General features: G+C 47.7%; 1 protein-coding gene across 2 annotated transcripts in view; it reads left to right on the top strand.

Annotated features, from left to right (window-relative positions):
* Nucleotides 1-11,158: 11,158 nt before the first annotated feature.
* The window catches only part of LOC140395616 (synaptogyrin-2-like), a 35,867-nt gene continuing 26,302 nt past the window's right edge, over nt 11,159-20,723 (top strand). For both annotated transcript variants that reach the window (XM_072483598.1, XM_072483597.1), the window contains exon 1: nt 11,159-11,343. In XM_072483598.1, coding sequence (XP_072339699.1) covers nt 11,242-11,343 — 102 coding nt within the window. In that variant the 5' untranslated portion in view covers nt 11,159-11,241. The remainder of the gene's footprint in view (nt 11,344-20,723) is intronic.

Genomic DNA, 20,723 nt, shown 5'->3' with positions numbered 1-20,723 from the left:
GGAGAAAAAGGCCACGGGTCTGCCCGCTTGGTTAAGGGTGGCCGCTAGAGCTACGTCGGAGGCGTCGCTCTCGACCTGGAAGGGGAGGGACTCGTCGATGGCGCGCATCGTGGCCTTTGCGATATCCGCTTTGATGCGGCTGAAGGCCTGGCAAGCCTCTGTCGACAGAGGGAAGGTCGTGGTCTGTATTAGGGGGCGGGCCTTGTCTGCGTACTGGGGGACCCACTGGGCGTAATATGAAAAGAACCCCAGGCAGCGTTTTAGGGCTTTTGAGCAGTGAGGGAGGGGAAATTCCATGAGGGGGCGCATACGTTCGGGGTTGGGGCCTATTATCCCATTGCGCACTACATATCCCAAGATGGCTAGCCAGTTTGTGCTAAAAACGCACTTGTCCTCGTTGTATGTGAGGTTCAAGGCTTTAGCGGTCTGGAGGAATTTTTGGAGGTTGGCGTCGTGGTCCTGCTAATCGTGGCCGCAGATGGTTACGTTGTCGAGATACGGAAACGTGGCCTGCAACCCGTGTTGATCAACCATTCGGTCCATCTCTCATTGGAAGACCGAGACCCCGTTTGTGACGCCAAATGGGACCCTTAGGAAGTGGTATAATCGCCCGTCTGCCTCGAAGGCTGTGTACTTGCGGTCACTTGGGCGGATGGGGAGCTGATGGTAGGCGGACTTGAGGTCCACGGTGGAGAAGACCTTATATTGGGCAATCCGATTGACCATGTCGGATATGCGGGGGAGAGGGTACGCATCTAGCTGTGTGTACCTGTTGATGGTCTGGCTATAGTCTATGACCATCCTTTGCTTCTCCCCTGTCTTTACTACTACCACCTGTGCTCTCCAGGGACTATTGCTGGCCTGGATTATGCCTTCCTTCAGTAGTCGCTGGACTTCGGACCGAATGAATGTCCGGTCCTGGGCGCTGTACCGTCTGCTCCTAGTGGCGACGGGTTTGCAATCCGGGGTGAGGTTTGCAAACAAGGATGGGGGCTCAAACTTGAGGGTTGCGAGGCCGCAGATAGTGAGTGGGGGTATTGGGCCGCCGAATTGGAAGGTTAGGCTCTGCAGATTGCACTGGAAGTCTAATCCCAGTAATGTGGGAGTGCAGAGTTGGGGAAGGACGTAGAGCCTGTAGTTTTTAAACTCCCTCCCTTGCACCGTTAGGGTCACTATGCAGAAGCCTTTGATCTGTACGGAGTGGGATCCTGCAGCTAGGGAAATCTTTTGCGCACTGGGACGGATGGTCAAAAAACAACGTCTTACCGTGTCGGGGTGGATGAAGCTTTCTGTGCTCCCGGAGTCGACCAGGCATGGTGTCTCGTGCCCGTTGATCAGCACCGTTGTTGTCGTCGTCTGGAGCGTCCGGGGCCGTGCTTGGTCCAGCGTCATTGAGGCCAGACGTGGTCGTAGTGCTTCAGCGTCTTCCTCGAACACCGTTGAGCCGTCGATGCTGGGGTCCATTGTTGCCGTCCAAGATGGCGGCAGGGGTGAACAAAATGGCCGCCCCCATGCATCGCACATGGCTGGGGGGGTCACAAGATGGCGGCTGGGGTGGACAAAATGGCCGCCCTCATGCGTCGCACAGGGCTGGGGGGTCCCAAGATGGCGGCGCCCCTCCTCCCCTCGTGGTGGCCGGGACCCAAAATGGCTGCGCCTGCGGGTCGCACATGGGGCGCTGGGGGGGGTTGGGGAGCGTTAGAAACGCGCAGGACTCCTTCTTCTCCGGGGACAGCGGCGACCTCCCGAGATCGGCACACAGCCGCGAAATGTCCCTTTTTCCTGCAGCTCTTGCAAATCGCTGCGCGGGCTGGGCAGCGCTGCCGGGGGTGTTTCGTCTGGCTGCAGAAATAGCAGCGGGCCCCCCCGGGACGACTTGGCGTCTGAACCGCGCAAGCCTGTGGGGTGGGGAGGGGGGGTTTGTCGCGACGGGGGTCCACGGAGCCCAAGGGGCTGCCGCGCGGTCGGGGCCATACGCGCGGGCGTTTCGCGCGGCCACATCTAGGGAGGCTGCAAGGGCCCGTGCCTCTGAGAGTCCTAGCGACTCTTTTTCTAAAAGTCTTTGGCGGATTTGGGGAGAGTTCATACCTGCCACAAAAGCATCGCGAATTAACATGTCCGTGTGTTCAATCGCGTTTACCGGCGGGCAGCTGCAGGCCCGTCCCAAAATTAGCAGCGCGGCGTAGAATTCGTCTAGCGATTCTCCGGGACTTTGCCGTCTCATTGCGAGTTGGTAGCGTGCGTAGATCTGGTTCACTGGGCGAACATAGATGCTCTTTAGTGCTGCGAACGCTGTCTGGAAATCCTCTGTGTCTTCTATGAGAGGGAAAATTTCCGGGCTTACCCTCGAGTGCAGGACCTGTAGTTTCTGGTCTTCTGTGACCCGGCCGGGGGCCGTTCGGAGGTATGCTTCGAAACAAGTCTGCCAGTGTTTAAAAACTGCTGCTGAGTTCACTGCGTGAGGGCTGATCCTCAGGCATTCCGGGATGACCCTGAGCTCCATAGTCCTTTAAGCATGCTTAATAAATTGTAGCGCACAAAGACTCGCGAGAGACGAATAGAGATGAAGTCGATGAGGCTTTATTAAGCGTGACTTGTTCCCCGCAGTTCAGCAACAGACTGGCCTGCGGGGGAGAACTCCTGGTTCTTATACTCCGCCTTCAGGGCGGAGCTAGAGATCAACAGCCAGCCAGGACCCGGGATCTGTCAGCCAATGACATCACGGCTTCACAGTCCCACATGACCCCGAATGCATACTACCACATTTAGCATGGCCAATCCACCTATCCCGCATATTATTTGGGTTGTGGGGGTGAGAACCATGCAGACACGGGAAGAATGTGCAAACCCCACACGGACAGAGGGCGGTACGGTCGCGCAGTGGTTAGCCCTGCTGTCTCACAGCGCCGAGCACCCGGGTTCAATCCCGGCCCTGGGTCACTGTCCATGTGGAGTTTGCACATTCTCCCCGTGTCTGCGTGGGTCTCACCCCCACAACCCAAAAAGATATGGGGGATAGGTGGATTGGCCACGCTAAATTGCCCCTTAATTGAATAAAAAGAATTGGGTACTCTCAATTTATTTTTAAAAACCTCCACACACAGAGTGACCCGGGGCCAGGGTCGAACCAGGGTCATCAGCGCCGTGAGGCAGCAGTGCTAACCACGGCACCACCATGCCACCCAGTTGCAGCTGTTTAAGGTGGAGGGTTAAGGGGAGATATAATAGAGGCGTTCAAAATTGTGAGAGCTTTTGATAGCATGGATGGAGAGAAACTGTTGTAGGGTCAATCCGTAACCAGAGGAGATAGATTTCAGATAGTCTGCAAAATAATCCAGGGGACCAGGAGAATGTTTCAATGCAGTCAGCTGTCTTAGTCTAGAAAGCACTGCCGGAAATTTTGGTGAAAGGAATTTCAAAAGCAGCTTTAGAAAGGGGCTGGTTTAGCACAGTGGGCTAAACAGCTGGCTTGTAATGCAGGACACGACCAGCAGTGTGGGCTCAATTCCGGTACTGGGCTCCCTGAACAGACGCCGGAATGTGGCGACTAGGGGCTTTTCACAGTAACTTCACTGAAGCCTACTTGTGACAATAAGCGATTATTATTATTATAGAAAGGGAAGTGTGTGTATTGTGTATATATTATATATTGCTGCAATATTTGTAGAAACAGTGACTTCTAAAAATAAATTTCAAATGCCCATTATTAACTGAAAAGGCCACGAAACAAGATTTAAAGGGAAAACAATTGACTGACAAAAGAAAATGACAAAGCAAATTAACTTAACACCATGGGTGCGCGTTAACCACTGCAGTGCTCCCAGTGCGGATCTGGGACACCAGGTAAATAGCGGGGAAGATCAAGATTTGCACCGGGCGCAAATCAGTTTGCTATCGAACCGGCCCGCTCCTGATGTTGAGTTCTGGATCATGGCCAAATGTGGCGAGAATATCACTAATCCTCATTTGCATTAATTTCCATCTCATTAGCGAGATTGAAGTTGAATGCAACGGCCTTCCGGGAATTAATCGCCTCCCCAGCGAGAAATCACACGGGCGTCATTTGGTACTCCTTTTTAAAAACGTGACGCTGGCACAGTGGCTGCTGAGGGGAACTGAGGAGGTGGGCAACCATTTCCATTTTCTGGCATCCTTCTCCATCTGCTGCACCAGTGCTTGAGAGGGGGAGGGGGGTGAGGGAGTGGGGGACCCCTCTTGGGAGGGGTCAGACTTGGTCAGGGGTGAATCGTTCAAGGTCGGGGGTCGTCCCTGATCTGGGGGAGGGGGGGACCGGACTTTTCATTAGTGAGGATCTTTAAATATTGTGTATACCCAAAATTGGGGAAACTACAGCTGCTGCCTATTTGTCCTACCAAACTTTCAAGAAAGAGCTCCGCCTTTGTTATTGTGCTGAAGGTCACTTTAACTCCCTTTGACTGTGAGAAGCCACTTGCTTCACAGCTGAAGACCATTAGTAATGAGGAATTGGCCTTGTTAGATATGAGAGCGGTTCACAGCTCTCAAGTGATACTGCAGGTTGTGTTTGCTGCTTGCTCCTGCTTTTGACTGCAAATGCCTGAAGGCCGTGTGTTTGTTGCTGCTAACTCTTCTGCTTTTGTCATCTGGACTAAGGAAAAGGGAGGATGTAAGATGAGCTACTGCCATTGCTGGAGAGGAGGAAGGTGTGGCGGACATATTTGACTGAGCAACATGATGAATATGTTGAAGAAATGCAGATTACTGGTGACTTTATTGTACTGCTGACAGTTTAATGTGTATTCGGTTTTCTTTGTATAAATTCATTGTTATAGCTTGGTATTTGTACCAATATTCTTCAGGGAAAATGTGCTTGTGCGTGTATGGTTAATGTGATATATGGACTGTTAAGTAGTTTATTTTTATCTTTTTTTGTATAAAGGTATTGTTGACCGTTTAATAAACAAAATATTCTCAAGTGGCTTCTCGTGAGTACACGTGCCATGTCTCAGATGATGATTATTGCATCGCACTTCAATCAAACTTCGAAGCCTGAAAAGTGTGCTTGCACTCCAGAAGTGTCAGCACCATAGAGGCAGCAGTGACCAATCAAACACTCAAGAACTGGGCTTCAGTACTGGGGATATCATTGCGACCATGCTGCCCGTCTAAACTAAAATCTTCTACACTTCTGGGGTCCTTATCCCTCTATTCCCATCCCATTCATGTATTTGCCGGGAGTGCAGGAGGCGAAAGAGGCCGGTATTCTGGCCTTTGCGTCCCTGGTAGCCCGGCGGAGGATTTTGTTACTGTGGAAAGATGCGAAGCCCCCGAGCGTGGAAGCTTGGATCAATGACATGGCAGGGTTCATCAAGCTGGAGAGGATAAAGTTTGCCTTGCGAGGGTCTGTGCAGGGGTTCCTCAGGCGGTGGCAACCGTTCCTAGACGATCTCGCGGAGCGTTAGGAGGAGGTCAGCAGCAGCAGCCCAGGAGCGGGGGAGGGGGGGGTTCTTTTGGGGTGGCGTTTGGGCTAAGGTGGGGGTTTCCCTATTTGTGTTTTCTACTGTTATATGGGGGGTTATTGTAATTGGGGGAAATCCAATGTATAATTTCTGCTTGTGTTTTTGTTTATTTTCCTTGTTGTGGGGGGGGGGGGGGGATTTGTTGACAATTTATTGATAAATTTGAATAAATATGTTTTTTTTTTTAAACTTTGAGCTGGGCCAGGCCCACTAAGATACCCAGGCTGCAGGATTCTCCACCATCACTGGGATGCCGCAGGTCCAAGGGGGAGGGAGTTCCACTCCCTGAATGTTCAATGCGTGTGCGATCACCGCCATCGCATCATGCATTTGTTTACACGCTTCCCAGGAAGCGTGCATGATAGTTACATCCTGGGACACTTGGAGAATCCCGGCATCTGCGAGGACCACCGCAGGATGACAAGTTGGCTCTTGGGGGATAAACGGTACCCGCTGGGGTCCTGGCTGATGACGCCAGTGCAGAGACCTGAGACCCATGTTGCCACCCATGGTAACATTGAATGGAGCAAGGGCTGCACAGTGGCACAGTGGTTAGCACTGCTACCTCACTGCGTTGAGGTCCCAGGTTTTATCCTGGCTCTGGGTCACTGACCACGTGGAGTTTGCACATTCTCCCCGTGTTTGCGTGGGTTTTGCCCCCACAATCCAAAGATGTGCAGGGTAGGTGGATTGACCATGCTAAATTGTCCCTGAATTTGAAAAAAGAATTGGGTACTCTAAATCTAAATAAACAAAAAACATTGAGCGGAGCATCGAACTGCTCAAAATGCGGGTCTGCTCTGGTGGTGCATTTGCCAGATGGCCTCACGCTTTTTGGTGGTCTACTGTGCCCTCCACAACCTGGCATAGCAGCGTGGCAACAAGCTAAAGGAGGAGGAGGAGGGACATGCGGCCTCGTCTGAGGAGCAGCTGGACCAGGAGAGGATGGAGAACAAATTCAGGGAGGAGCCGAGGAGGAGCCAGAGGGTGGATGACAGGGTTTGTCGTACCCGGGGGACCAGGGACTCAGAACTAATTTATTTATTACTGTTTACAAAGAAAGATACAGCACAGGAACAGGCCCTTCGGCCCTCCAAGCCTGCGCCGACCATGCTGCCCATCTAAACTAAAATCTTCTACATTTCCGGGGTCCTTAACCCTCTATTTCCATTCTATTCATGTATTTGTCAAGATGCCCCTTAAACGTCACTATCGTCCCTGCTTCCACCACCTCCTCCGGCAGCGAGTTCCAGGCACCCACTACCCTCTGTGTAAAAAACTTACCTTGTACATCTCCTCTAAACCTTGCCCCTCGCACCTTAAACCTATACCCCCTAGTAATTGACCCCTCTGCCCTGGGAAAAAGCCTCTGACTATCCACTCTGTCTATGCCCCTCATAATTTTGTTGACATCTATCAGGTCGCACCTCAATCTCCTTTGTTCCAGTGAGAACAAACCAAGTTTATTCAACCACTCCTCATAGCTAATGTCCTCCATACCAGGCAACATCCTGGTAAATCTCTTCTGCACCCTCTCTAAAGCCTCCACATCCTTCTGGTAGTGTGGCAACCAGAATTGAACACTATACTCCAAGTGTGGCCTAACTAAGGTTCTATACAGCTGCAACATAACTTGCCAATTTTTATACTCAATGCCCCAGCAATGAAGGCAAGCATGCCGTATGCCTTCTTGACTACCTTCTCCACCTGTGTTGCCCCATTCAGTGACCTATGGACCTGTACACATAGATCTCTCTGACTGTCAATACTCTTGAGGGTTCTACCATTCACTGTATATTCCCCACCTGCATTAGACCTTCCAAAATGCATTACCTCACATTTGTCCGGATTAAACTCCATCTGCCATCTCGCCGCCCAAGTCTCCAAACGATCTAAATCCTGTTGTGTATCCTCTGACAGTCCTCATCGCTATCCACATATCCGTTTATCCGCTATCCGTTTCTGGGGTGTCCATTCAAAACTTCTGGAACCAAAGCAATGTGTATCCCAGCTCCCAAGGATTTATTGTAATTTTTCTCCTTTTCGCAATTATGTTCTGAGGTGAGAGCTTTTGGGGGGATTATTCCACTCTCATCCAGCTAGGCGAATCCTCCAGCCCTTCTTCAAGACCTCATACATTTGGATTTCTCCAACCTGGGCATGGGCCTCATTCTCATCCTTGAGTAGTGACTCCAAATCAGTAACACCCGGTTTCCTGATGGCCCTCTGCTCCTTGTTCTGGCTGCTGGCAAATCCAGTCTCGGCCATCGTCACACTGCTCCCAGGCTGATTGCCTTAGACTCTGAAAACAGGAGAGATATATACCAAAACAAAAAAAATACTTCCTAACCCCACAGCTCCATGGCAACATAAAAACATATGAATTAGGAGCAGGAATAGGAGTAGGCCATTCAACCCCTCGAGCCTCCTCCAGCATTCAATAAGATCATGGCAGCTAATTATGGAATCAACTCCATATTCAGTTTACACCGATAACCTTGACTCCCTTAATGGCCAAGGCTCTAACTACATCTGCCTTAAAAATATTAATTGACCTTGCTTTCACCTCTCTCCGGGGGAAGAGTTTCAAAGATTCATGACCCAGAAATATTCTTCTCGTCTACGTCTTGAATGGGAGAGCCCTTATTTTTAAACCATGCCTCCTGTTCTAGGCTCTCCCACAAGTCCCCTCAGGATCTTCGATGTTTCAATAAGATCACCTCTGAATCTCGTGAATTCCAATGGCTATAGGCTCAGCCTGTCCAACCTTCCTTGTAAAATAAACCCCCGTCCATCCCAAGATTCAGTCAAGTGAACCTCCTCTCAACCGCTTCGGACACCTTTTTCATGCGTCCTTAAATAAAGACACCAAAACTGTACACAGTGCTCTAGGTATGGTCTCACCAATGCCCTAAACAACTTTTTATTCAATTTCCTTGCAAGAAACAACAACATTCTATTTGTCTTCCTAATTACTTGCTCTATCTGCATACTAACCTTTCCTGATTCATTTACACCCCGACCCCCATGTACCTCAGATTTCTGCAGGTTCTGTCTATTTAAATAATATGCTTGTTACTTCCTCTAAGAACTCCAACAAAGTACTCAATCATGAGCTCCATAAGGCCATAAGGCATAGGAGCCGAATTAAGCCACTCGGCCCATCGAGTCTGCTCCACCATTCAATCATGGCTGATATTTTCTCATCCCCATTCTCCTGCCTTCTCCCCATAACCACTGATCCCCTTTTTTTTATTTTTAAAATAAATTTAGAGTACCCAATTCATTTTTTCTAATTAAGGGGCAATTTAGTGTGGCCAATCCACCTAGCCTGCACATCTTTGGGTTGTGGGGGGGTGAAACCCAAATACAAACTCCACACGGACAGTGACCCAGGACTGGGATCAAACCTGGGACCTCGGCGCCGTCAGGACGCAGTGCTAACCACTGCACCACCGTGCTGCCCCCCTGATACCCTTATTAATCAAGAACCTATCTATCTCTGTCTTAATGACACTCAGTGAATTGGCCTCCACAGCCTTCTGCGGCAAAGAGTTCCACAGATTCACCACCCTCTGGCTGAAGAAATTCCTCCTCATCTCTGTTTTAAAGGATCGTCCCTTCAGTCTGAGCTGGTGTCCTCTGGTTCTAGTTTTTCCTACAAGTGGAAACATCCTCTCCACATCTACTCTATCCAGGCCTCGTGTATCTTGTAAATTTCAATAAGATCCCCTCTCATCCTTCTAAACTCCAACGAGTGCAGACCCAGAGTCCTCAAACGTTCCTCATATGACAAGTTCTTCATTCCAGGAATCATTCTTGTGAACCTCCTCTGGACCCTTTCCAAGGCCAGCACATCCTTCCTTAGATAGGGGCCCAAAACTGCTCACAATACTCCAAATGGGGTCTGACCAGAGCCTTATACAGCCTCAGAAGTAGACCCCTGGTCTTGTATTCTAGCCCTCTTGACATGAATGCTAACATTGCATTTGCCTTCTTAACTGCCGACTGAACCTGTACATTAACAAATCCACGTTGACTCTGCTTGATAAGGGTGGAATGTGGCACGGTGGTTAGCACTGGGACTGCGGCACTGAGGACCCGGGTTCGAATCCCGGTTCTGGGTCTGTGTCCGTGTGGAGTTTGCACATTCTCCCCATGTTGGCATGGGTTTCACCCCCACAACCCAAAGATGTGCAAGTTAGGTGGATTGGCCTTACTCAATTGCCCCTTAATTGGGAAAAACAAAATTGGGTACTCTAAATTTTTTTTTTTTAAATAAAATTTAAAATTTAAAAAAAAACTCTGCTTGATTGCACTAAGATGTTCTAAGTGCCCTGCTATAACTTCTTTAATAATAGATTCCAGCAACTTCGCTATGACAGACGTTAAGCTTACTGGCATGTAGTTATCTGCTTCTTGTCTCTTTCTTCTCTTGAATAGCAGAGACACAAACACATGGCCCGGAGTTGAGGGTGGCACTGTAGCACTGTTGCTTCACAGCGCCAGAGTCCCAGGTTTGATTCCCACTTGGGTCACTGTCTCTATGGGGTCTGCACGGGTTTCCTCTGGGTGCTCCGGTTTCCTCCCACAAGTCCCAAAAGACATGCTTGTTAGGTGAATTGGACATTCTGAATTCTTTTTTTTTCATTTTTCAAATACATTTTGAGTACCTAATTCATTTTTTCCAATTAAGGGACAATTTAGTGCGTGGGTTTCCTCTCATAGTCCAAAAATGTGCAGATTAGATGGAATTACTGGGATAGGGCAGGTGTTTCCTCCTGCGTGGGTTTCCCGAAAAACGTGCTGTTAGGTAATTTGGACATTCATTTTTCAAATATAAATTTAGAGTACCCAATTAATTTTTTCCAATTAAGGGGCAATTTAGTGTGGCCAATCCACCTACCCTGCATATCTTTGGGTTGTGGGGGCGAAACCCACGCAGACACGGGGAGAATGTGCAAACTCCACACAGACAGTGACCTTGAGGAGGGATCGAACCTGGGACCTCAGCACTGTGAGGCTGCAGGATTAACCCACTGCACCACCGTACTGCCCTGGTAATTTGGACATTCTGAATTCTCCCTCTGTGTACCCGAACAGGCGCCGGAATGTGAGGACTAGGGGCTTTTCACAGTACTTCATTCTCACCCGAGTCATATGCACCCGGTGCACCACCTTAAACTGTATCAGGCTCAACCTTGCACAGGAGGAGGACCTATTTACCCTCACTCCATACTCCCCAATTGATCTCCCCTCCCAACTCACGTTTCGGATGCAGTGTTAATGTAAGCCTACTTGTGACAATAAAGATTATTATTGAGAGTGGACTAAGATAGGGTGCTCTTTCAGAGAGGGGGGGGGGGGGTCGGTGCAAAGTGAATGGGCCGAATAGCCTCCTTCTGCACTGTAGGGATTCGATGCTATTCTATTCTAAATGACAGCTCTCAGGGGTTGGAGATCACTGGAAGCTCTGAGTCCAACTCGGGCGCAGTGGCAGCGTTAAATGAAGGTTCAGTGGGTTCTGCTTGTCAAGTCTAGCCCTGCCCTCTCTGGCTGTTGATTCTGTTCAGGTGGTATCACATGATGCTCCAGCCTCATTTCACTCTCTCTCTCTCCGCGGACTGACGTGTTCCGGCAGTCTGTGATCGGGGGAAAAGGCATCCCCCTCTCTAACACCCCCCCCCCCCCCCCAGAACAGAGACCACGGCAGCAAAGCGTCTTCACTCCCCGTGGCAAGGAGATGGAAGCTGGCAACGTGTACGGCGCGGCCAAGGCAGGGGGGGCGTTTGATTTAAGGAACTTTCTGCAGCAGCCTCACACGATCACACGGATAGTGTGCTGGGTGAGTTGCACTCTCTGTTTGTGCTGTGGTTCAGGCTGGGCTGCTCCCCCGCTGGGCGTTAATTTCACTATTTGTCAATTTCAGTAACAGCAAGAATAAGTGGGAGTGGGAGTGGGGGGAATTAAAGAGCAGCTTTCATTGCAATTCTGTTTTTAAAAAATATTAAAAAGAGTTGGAGGCGATTGATGTAACTTTGAGGTTGTGAAATTGCGAGGGTTTTGCTGAGCGTCCAGGCCCGGAATGGGGCAATCTCCCTTATTTCTCCAACCACTTCCGCATCGATAGGCAATTGGAAATCACATGCCCAGGGAGGAGCAGCTCGTCTCAAACGCGACATCGACAGAGAAAGTCGAAATCTTGCTGTGTAATGGGGGTGGGGTAGGGGCAGAATTGAACTGCTTCTCTCCGGACATTCTGTTCCAGGCTAGTTAACAAGTTGTGTGTGTTTTTTGGTGGGGGATTTCCACCAGCAACTTTCTCCGACCTGATCTTGCCAGAATTACAATCCAAATCAGTGTCAGGAACATGGCTGCTGCCTGTACAGTGAATCAGCTCTGCCTGCTTTCTCTTTCACACCTTCCTGCTGCTTACGTGTATCCGAAAATGTGTGTGTGTGTGTGTGTGTGGGGTGGGGAGGATCTTTTATAAAATAAAAATCCAAGTTACTTTGCTCCACAGGTGTTGTTACTAATTTCCCAACAGGCAATGTCGTCTTGCTAGTTCAATCGCTTTTTTTTTTAAATCTAAAGAGGCCCTGTTACCTACACTAGAGAATCCTTCACAGATTGTGACTGGATGGACGTAGCCACCCAAGCCCCTGCTCTAAGCTGGGTGGATGATAGGGCCCCTTTCTTGTTTGGGGTGGTGGCGAGCTGTTAATAAAGTCGAAAACTACATCGATGGCATTTAGGAGGCCTGTTTTGGCCTCTGTAAACTTTTGAGTAGAATTTCCCCCCTTGCACTGACGTTATGAGACCTGATTGGTGACCTTTTATGGGCATACCTCGTTCAAGTTTATTACAATGTTGGATTTAACCCACCTTTCCACAGTTCCCAGCCTCTTACTGCCTAGTGTTTGCTGCTTGCGTCGGTCCAGCATTCTGCAATTTTCCCTTCAGACTCTGGTCTGCAAACACATGATTTGCCTCTTGTTAACTTTGGAGACTGTGTCATTGCAGTGTTAATGTAACTCTACTTGTGACACTAAGAATAAAGATTATCATTAGTAATAGATACCAAAATTCCAAATGATTCTGGCTGTCGTCTGTTCGGACTCTTGTCAATTTCTTACTAGTTGTGCCTACAACTGTGTTTTGGACAGATTTGTTCCCAATGCATTATTCCATCACTTGTTTGCTTGAGATGTTCTTTTTTTTGCTTTTAGGTGCTCTGTTTAGAAGTCCAGTGTTTGTAGCAAGCAAGGGGACTTTGAGATCTGACCTTAGATTTCCACCCCTCCCTCCCTCATTCCCTCTCATGTTAGAGGCCAGAGTTTGTGGGGAAAAAAGTCCTGCAGGAAAATAATGGAATAATAAGGTTAAAAGTAGTCTCTGCTATAAGGAGAAATGATTTGCCACTTCTGGTTTCTGCCTCACTATTCTTAAATCCCTAATCTTGTCCTGGTCCTTGGGTTCATTTCCTCATTAAACTGAACTTCAATTCCAACTGAGAAAGTAGTCGGTTTGAAACTGATGGCCACCATATTTAATAAATAGTACCATTGTTAATTTACAAGGGTCTATATTACTGAAGTAGTTCATGGTGTTGGCTGGTTTGAGAAATGAGGAATGGCTGCAGGATAACTAACATTGTCGCCTGACACACAGTTCTAAAAGAAACATGCACCAGAATGTGGCGACTAGGGGCTTTTCACAGTATCTTCATTGCAGTGTTAATGTAAGCCTACTTGTGACATTAATAAATATTATTATGTGGAAGCAAAGATATGGAAGATGTAGGCCATCCCACCATTTATAGGACAACCCTGGAGTCCTTTTACTACCACCTCTTTCTCCTGTCCCCTTTCTCTTTCTTCCCCATCTCCCCCAATCACCTGAGAAAAATATTGTTGACTGGTGTACAGGATGTGCCTATTGAGTGAACTCTTTTCTGTTCAAGCACAGCCTCCATCTCAATTAATGTGATAATTGAATTTCACTTTTGTGATGTTACGCTAAATGGAAACAACTCTTGTGTGAATTGAAACTGGTAACCTAAGCCACCAGGAAAGTTTCCAGTTGTGATTCCCGCAATCTGGTCCCGGATGGCAGTTGGAGCTTTTCTCGACTTCTGAAACCACTTGGGATCTCATTGAGAGGTTGTGGTAAGAACAGGAAGTGTTTTCTGTGGTAACCGATTCTTCGCACTGCGCTGTTTTGGCCACAATGATCCACCTCTTTTGTTACACAATTGCATTGTCAAATTCTATATTTTGTTGCTTGTTCATGTTGTAAGGTGTCTTAAAACGGTTGAGTGTGCGATTGTATCTTTTCTTCTCTATTCCGTGTAATGCAGTTGCTTTTGGAAAGGGCATGATGTCTATCTCCTGTTGGCAACATGGTGGCAGGAAAACGGACCCTTTTTTTTTTAAACCTATTATTTTTTTCCCTTTTCACTGCTGAAAGCAGTGATTCATGTTGGGAGGCTGGTCCACAACTAGTAATGCTCCAATATCTAGCCATTTTCTATATGACCCCGGAGAATGCCCGGCACCCTGGGCCAGCACACGGTCAATGTCAACCCCACTTGACCCGGAGTCGCAACACAGGTGAAATTGGATTTTATTTAAAATACCCAAGGCCTTCGCTTGAGCCCAAATAACTACAGGCACCAGGTTTGTAACTTTAACACAAGTTACCTTTTATTATGTACAGTATTATAATTAAACACAAAATGTAACCGACTGTCTACTCCCCCTTCCCCCCCTTCTCTCTCCTCTTTCTCAGACACACAATACATGGGAAATATTAAGAAAAATATCAATAAAAATAAAAGGATTGGGATGACTTCCAGTCAATTTCTTTTTGAAGTTCAGGCTTTCGTTTTGGTGGTACTTCCTTCTTGGCTTCAGATGTTTTTTTCTATCTGCGCAGACTCCGCATCATCTCAAGTTCACATAAAGGATGTGCTGAGCACTCGCTGCTTTCAGGACAATAGAGCAGTTCAAGGAGAGAGTTCCTTTCACTTCCAAGGTCCAAGCACTTCTGCTAGGTTCTCTCAGAAAGCATCACGCAGGAACCGATCACTGACCGTTGTCAGGCAGAACACTGTCCCTAGCCAACCCACAGGTTGCCAGTTAACCAAACAAACTGACTCCTCCAAAGCTGGTTCCTAAGATCCACTTGGTGCTGAAGAGTCTGGTTTCTCCTTTCCAAAATACAAAACCTAGGGACACAGTGTCTTGGCAAGCAGGCTGTTTCAACTTTGAATCTTCTGCTTAAAGGCACATCCCAATTCTGGGTCCACGGATGAAAAGAAAAGATGTGGCAACAAAGGAAATAAACAGGAAAGGTTCTTGATCTCCAGGTCTTTTCCTTCCAACCTGACTCTGTAACTTCCTCTACCCCATAAACCTCCGCAATTTCGGTATTCCTCTGTCTGGCCTCTTGTGCATCCCTGATTTTCATTGCTTGCCATGCCTTCAGGACCCAAGGCTTTAAGCTCTGGAATTCTCTCCTTAAAAATTTCTGTCTTTCCAACATGCTTTTAAGAAGCTCCTTTTATAAGCTAATTTCTTGATCAAGATTTTGGTTACTTATCGCTCAGAATCAAGTTTTGATCTGTCTGATGTTCCTGTGAAATACAGAATTGGCGCGGGGTGCGCAGAAAGGGACATACATTGCGGCTTTCCTGAAACCTCCCCCATTTTGAGAGGAGAGTGTTCGCAGGCCCCCTGACTGTTCGGATGCCAGCTCCCAGTGTGCTGCTATCTGGTGGAGCATCCATCCCTGGGCACCTGAGGTTTGGACAAAGCTCGTGTACACAGGGGTCTGAGACGGATGGCAGATTTGCGAATGGAGATGAGCGCTTCATTAATTTTGTCTCCCTTCCCTGACGGTTCAAATAATGCCATCCTACTGTAGGACTTGTAGGCCACATTATCAACACACTAGTGTGGACTTCCTCTGTGATATTTCACTGATCCTGAAGACCGATTTAATACACTGCAGAATCCTACGACAGCTAGATCAAACAGCAGTATAAGAGCTTGCTAGCCTCTTCCCAGTAGCTCTAAAATCTACAAAGACTGAGTTGCCAGATCACTTTTGCTTCAACTTTTGACAAATTTAAAGAAACAGCTTCTGGAGCATTGCAGAAGGCTCCAAAGATTGAAGCACTGTAGTTTGTGGGACTGGATTTTACAGATTAGGAAAGGCCTGGGCCTGTGCTGAATCTGAATGCAGGCATGCTATAATTGTTCTTTGGTTCCCTGGATGGGGAAAATCAGCTGGGAAGAAGATAAGGAGGCAGATATTCTTGCTTCTGAGGCTGCTGGATTGCCCAGATGATCCAAATTGGGCAGTGGATGCGGTGATGTGAGTGGTGCGTCTCTAAAAGAGCCTGCGCGATTTTCTGTTCTCTTCAATGACTGGATAGAAGGTCAATGGTAGCACAGTGGTTAGCACTGTTGCTTCATGGGCAGCACGGTGGCGCAGTGGTTAGCATTACTGCCTCACGGCACCGAGGTCCCAGGTTCGATCCCGGCTCTGGGTCACTGTCCGTGTGGAATTTGCACATTCTCCCCGTGTTTGCGTGGGTTTCGCCCCCACAACTCAAAGATGTGCAGGGTAGGTGGATTGGCCTCGCTAAATTGCACCTTAATTGGAAAAAATGAATTGAGTGCACTAAATTTATTTTTAAAATCACAGCATCAGGGTTCCAGATTCGATTCAAAATACGGTGCAAAATAGCCAATATGGCTCATGTCTGCACCGACGCATGAAAGAGCCCTGACCTGTCTACCTAATCCCAGTTGCCAGCACCTGGCCCATAGCCTTGAATGTTATGATGTGCCAACTGCTGATCCAGGTAATTTTTAAGGATATGAGGCAACCGTCCTCTACCACCCTCCCAAGCAGAATTCCAGACCTTCACTACCCTCCTGGGTAAAAACGTTTTTCCTCACATCCAACCCCTCCAAACGTCCTGCCCCTCACCTTGAACCTGTGTCCCCTGGTAACTGACCCTTCAACTAAGGGGACCAGCTGCTCCCTATCGACCCTATCCATTCCCCTCAATCTTGTACACCTCGATCAAGTCGCCCCTCAGTCTTCTCTGCTCCAGCGAAAACAACCTAAGCCCCAACCTCTCTTCATAATTTGAATGTTCCGTCCCAGGCAATACCCTGTTGAATCTCCTCTGCACCCCCTCCAGTGCAATCACATCCTTCCCTAATGTGGTGACCAGAATTGTATTGACTATATTCTGTCTTGAGGCAAGGCCAGACATGGCCATAACAAACTAGTCTGTGCTGATAAGTCTCCATTTGCATTCTACACTCCTTTACCACTAGATCTCTTTAACTGTTGCTCCCTTCACTCTATCACTGATGGCTACTCGTTAACCACGCTCCAGCACTCAGGAGCTCCTTGATCAGTTCCTTCTACCTGGTTAGTTTACCTCCTGCTTTCAAAATACACATCAAAAAGCCCTTTCTTAGGGCAGCACGGTGGCGTAATGGTTAGCACTGCTGTCTCACGGCGCCGAGGTCCCAGGTTCGATCCCGGCTCTGAGTCACTGTCCGCGTGGAGTCCCGTGTTTGCGTGGGTTTCGCCCCCACAACCCAAAGATGTGCAGGCTAGATGGACTGACCACGCTAAAGTGTCGCTTAATTGGAAAAAAATGAATTGGGTACTCTAAATTTAAAAACAAAATAGCCCTTTCTTCAAATATGTCTTCGGCTCTCCAGGCTGGTTTTCTTCATTCCTCCCCTCTCCTGATAAGTGAATGGCAGGCATGAGGGGCTGAATGGCCTATTTCTGCTCCTGTTTTGTATGCTTGTATGTCCTCTTACACATGAAGAGCACATTGGGGCAGCACGGTGGTGCAGTGGCCAGCACTGATGCCTCATGGCACCGAGGTCCCAGGTTCGATCCCCGCTCTGGGTCACTGTCCGTGTGGAGTTTGCACATTCTCCCCGTGTTTGCGTGGGTTTCGCCCCCCACAACCCAAAGATGTGCAGGCTAGGTGGATTGGCCACGCTAAATTGCCCCTTAATTGGTTAAAAAAAAATTGCATACTCTAAAATTTTAAAAAGAAAAAAAAAACATGAAGAGCACGATCGGAATGCAAATTGTTAATTTGTTTGGGAAAAAAGGTTTTTGCAAATTTCCATTGGAAGGTTCCAAGGATAAAATGTATTTTGGTCCACAAATTGCATGTGGTGGCTTCAGTGGGACAACACATTACAGTGGAAGTCAAATTTAGACTGCATAAGTAGAAACCAGATCTCCCCTACGCTTATCCCATGAGAAATAAGGAAGAAAGAACTTGTATGTATCATGAACCTCGGGATATCCGAAAGTGCTTCATATCCAATGGGATATTTTAAAAGTGGTACAATGTAGCAAAACTCGAGGGTACCACAGTGTTTAGCACTGTTGCTTCACAGTGCCAGGGTCCCAGGTTCGATTCCCGGCTTGGGTCACTGTCTGTGCGGAGTCTGCATGTTCTCCCCGTGTCTGCGTGGGTTTCCTCCGGGTGATCCGGTTTCCTCCCACAAGTCCCGAAAGACGTGCTTGTTAGGTGAATTGGACATTCTGAATTCTCGCTCCCTGTACCCGAACAGGCGCCGGAATGTGGCGACAGGGGATTTTCACAGTAACTTCATTGCAGTGTTAATGTAAGCCTACTTGTGACACTAATAAAGATTATTATTATCATGGTCAATTTGTAAGCCAGGATACAGGAAGAGCTTCCCCCGACCACCCTTGAATGGTTTTGGGGGATTCATAACACCCACCTGAGAGGCAAGGTGGAGCCTCGGTTTAATAGTTCACATGGCGGAAATGGTGGTAAAGAAAGCATATGGCATGCTTGCTTTCATCGGACGGGCATAGAGTATAAAAGTTTGCAAATCATGTTACAGTTATATAGAACATTGGTTAGGCCACATTTGGAATACTGTGTCCAATTTTGGTCACCGCATTACGTGAAGAACATGGAGGCTTTGGAGAGAGTACCGAAAAGGTTTACCAGGGTGTTGCCTGGTATGGAAGGTATTAGCTATGAGGAGAGATTGAATAAACTGGGATTATTCTCCCTAGAAAGATGGAGGCTGAGGGGCGACCTGATAAAAGTTTATAAAATTATGAGGGTAATCGGCAGGGTGAACAGTTGGAGGCTTTTTCCCAGGGCGGAAATGACAATTACAAGGGGGCACAAGTTCAACTTGAGGGGGGAAAGGTTCAATGGAGATGTGCGGGGCAGGTTTTTTTACACGGGGGTGGGGGGGTGGCCTGGAATGCACTGCCAAGTGAGGCGGTTGAGGCAGATACGTTAGCGACCTTTAAGACTGATCTTGATAGACACATGAACAGACGGGGTATAGAAGGATATAGGCGGTTGGTCTAGATAGGACATGTGATCGGCACAAGCTTGGAGGGCCGAAGGGCCTGTTCATGTGCTTTACAGCTCTTTGTTTTTTGACACGTTGCAGTCCCTCAATACTACACTGGGAATGCCAGTCTAAAATATCTGCCCAGGTCTCTGGACTAGGACTTGAGTATAGAATCTTGATTCGGAAGCCCAAGGGCTACTGCTGAGGCAAGGTTGCCTTTAATTTCAGATCATCTGTTCTGATTTTGCCTGATAAGCTATGTTGTTTTTACTGTGTGCCACATAATATCCCATAAAGTAGTTTTAATGCCTTAATTGTTTATCTTCCAACCCCTTTTCCACCCCACTCTGAAGTCCCCATTCATAGTAGCTGCTATTGTTCAAAACGGCATCTCCCTCATTTTATAACACTGGAATATCAAACAGCATGTGGAAGAGGACCAAAACAGAGAATTGTACACACCATTCCAGTTGTCTTTTCCTGCAGTGTCTTTCCTATTGTGCCGTGACCCTCCAATATTATGGTTCTGTAGGCTTCTTTACAGTAAAGGTGACTTACTGGAGATTGGGACAAGGGTTCCGTTTCCTTGCATCCAAAAAATTATATATAGCCTGTGTTCAATGTTATTGGAATGCAAGCATCATGTGTGTTTCTGCATGTCACGATAAACAGTCAATAAGAAAGTGCTGGCAGTGCTGTGTAAAGAGATACTAGGAGATATCATGTGAAGTGTATGTTGTTCAAATTCAAATCGAGGTTTGTGTCAGTAGGGTTGCCAATCCCCAAGCATGGCCTGGAATCTGCAGGAATTGGAGATTGATCCCCAGGATGCAGCTCTGAGCAATCCAGGAGTAAAATCGATGGGCTATTAAAAATATTGTTGTTTTCATTTTCTTTGCGCTCATTTTAAAAATAATGACGTGGCGGTGCCGGCGCTGGACTGGGGTGAGCACAGTAAGAAGTCTCACAACACCAGGTTAAAGTCCAACAGCTTTGTTTGAAATCACAAACTTGGAGCGCAGCTCCTTCAACAGGTGAAGTGGAGGCAGGTTCACAGTCACAGCATATATAGGAGAGACACAATTGCAAAATAATTACAGATTGGAATGTGAGTCTTTCCAGGAACAGTGTGAGTGGAGTCCGGGATAATCGCAGGTAATCGAGGTGTGAATTGTCTCAAGCCAGGACAGTTAGGAGAATTCTGCAAACATGGGCAGTATGGTGGGGGTTACATGTAATGTGACACAAACCCAAGATCCTGGTTGAGGCTGTCCTATTGCATGTAATAATAATAAACTTCATTGTCACAAGTAGGCTTACATTAACACTGCAATGAAGTTACTGTGAAAATCCCTTAGTCGCCACATTTCGGTGTTCAGGTACACGAGGGAGAATTCAGAATGTCTAAATTACCTAACAGCACGTCGTTCGGGACTTGTGGGAGGAAACCGGAACACCCGGAGGAAACCCACGCAGACACAGGGAGAACGTGCCGACTCCACACAGACAGTGACCCAAGCCGGGAATTGAACCTGGGACCTTGGTGCTGTGAGGCAACACTGCTAACCACTGTGCTACCGTGATGCCCCAACTTGGCTAACAGGTTTAAAAAATATATATTAGTGATTTCAGAAATAGGAGAAAAAGTCTGTTTGACTGGGTAGTGCAGTCGCTGGTAAGAGAGCATGTGGTGAAAGCTGCGGAGATTAATCTAACACCTGAGTTGGCAGCTCACTGTGTCAGTGTAAAATTATATTGCACACAAAGAAACAAAAAAAACTGCTATCGACTCACTGTCTTCTTGAAACATTGAGCTGCAATC

This window comes from Scyliorhinus torazame, chromosome 18 (genome assembly GCF_047496885.1).
Source record: "Scyliorhinus torazame isolate Kashiwa2021f chromosome 18, sScyTor2.1, whole genome shotgun sequence".
NCBI lineage: Eukaryota > Metazoa > Chordata > Chondrichthyes > Carcharhiniformes > Scyliorhinidae > Scyliorhinus > Scyliorhinus torazame.
This window is presented reverse-complemented; position numbering and strand designations above follow the sequence as displayed.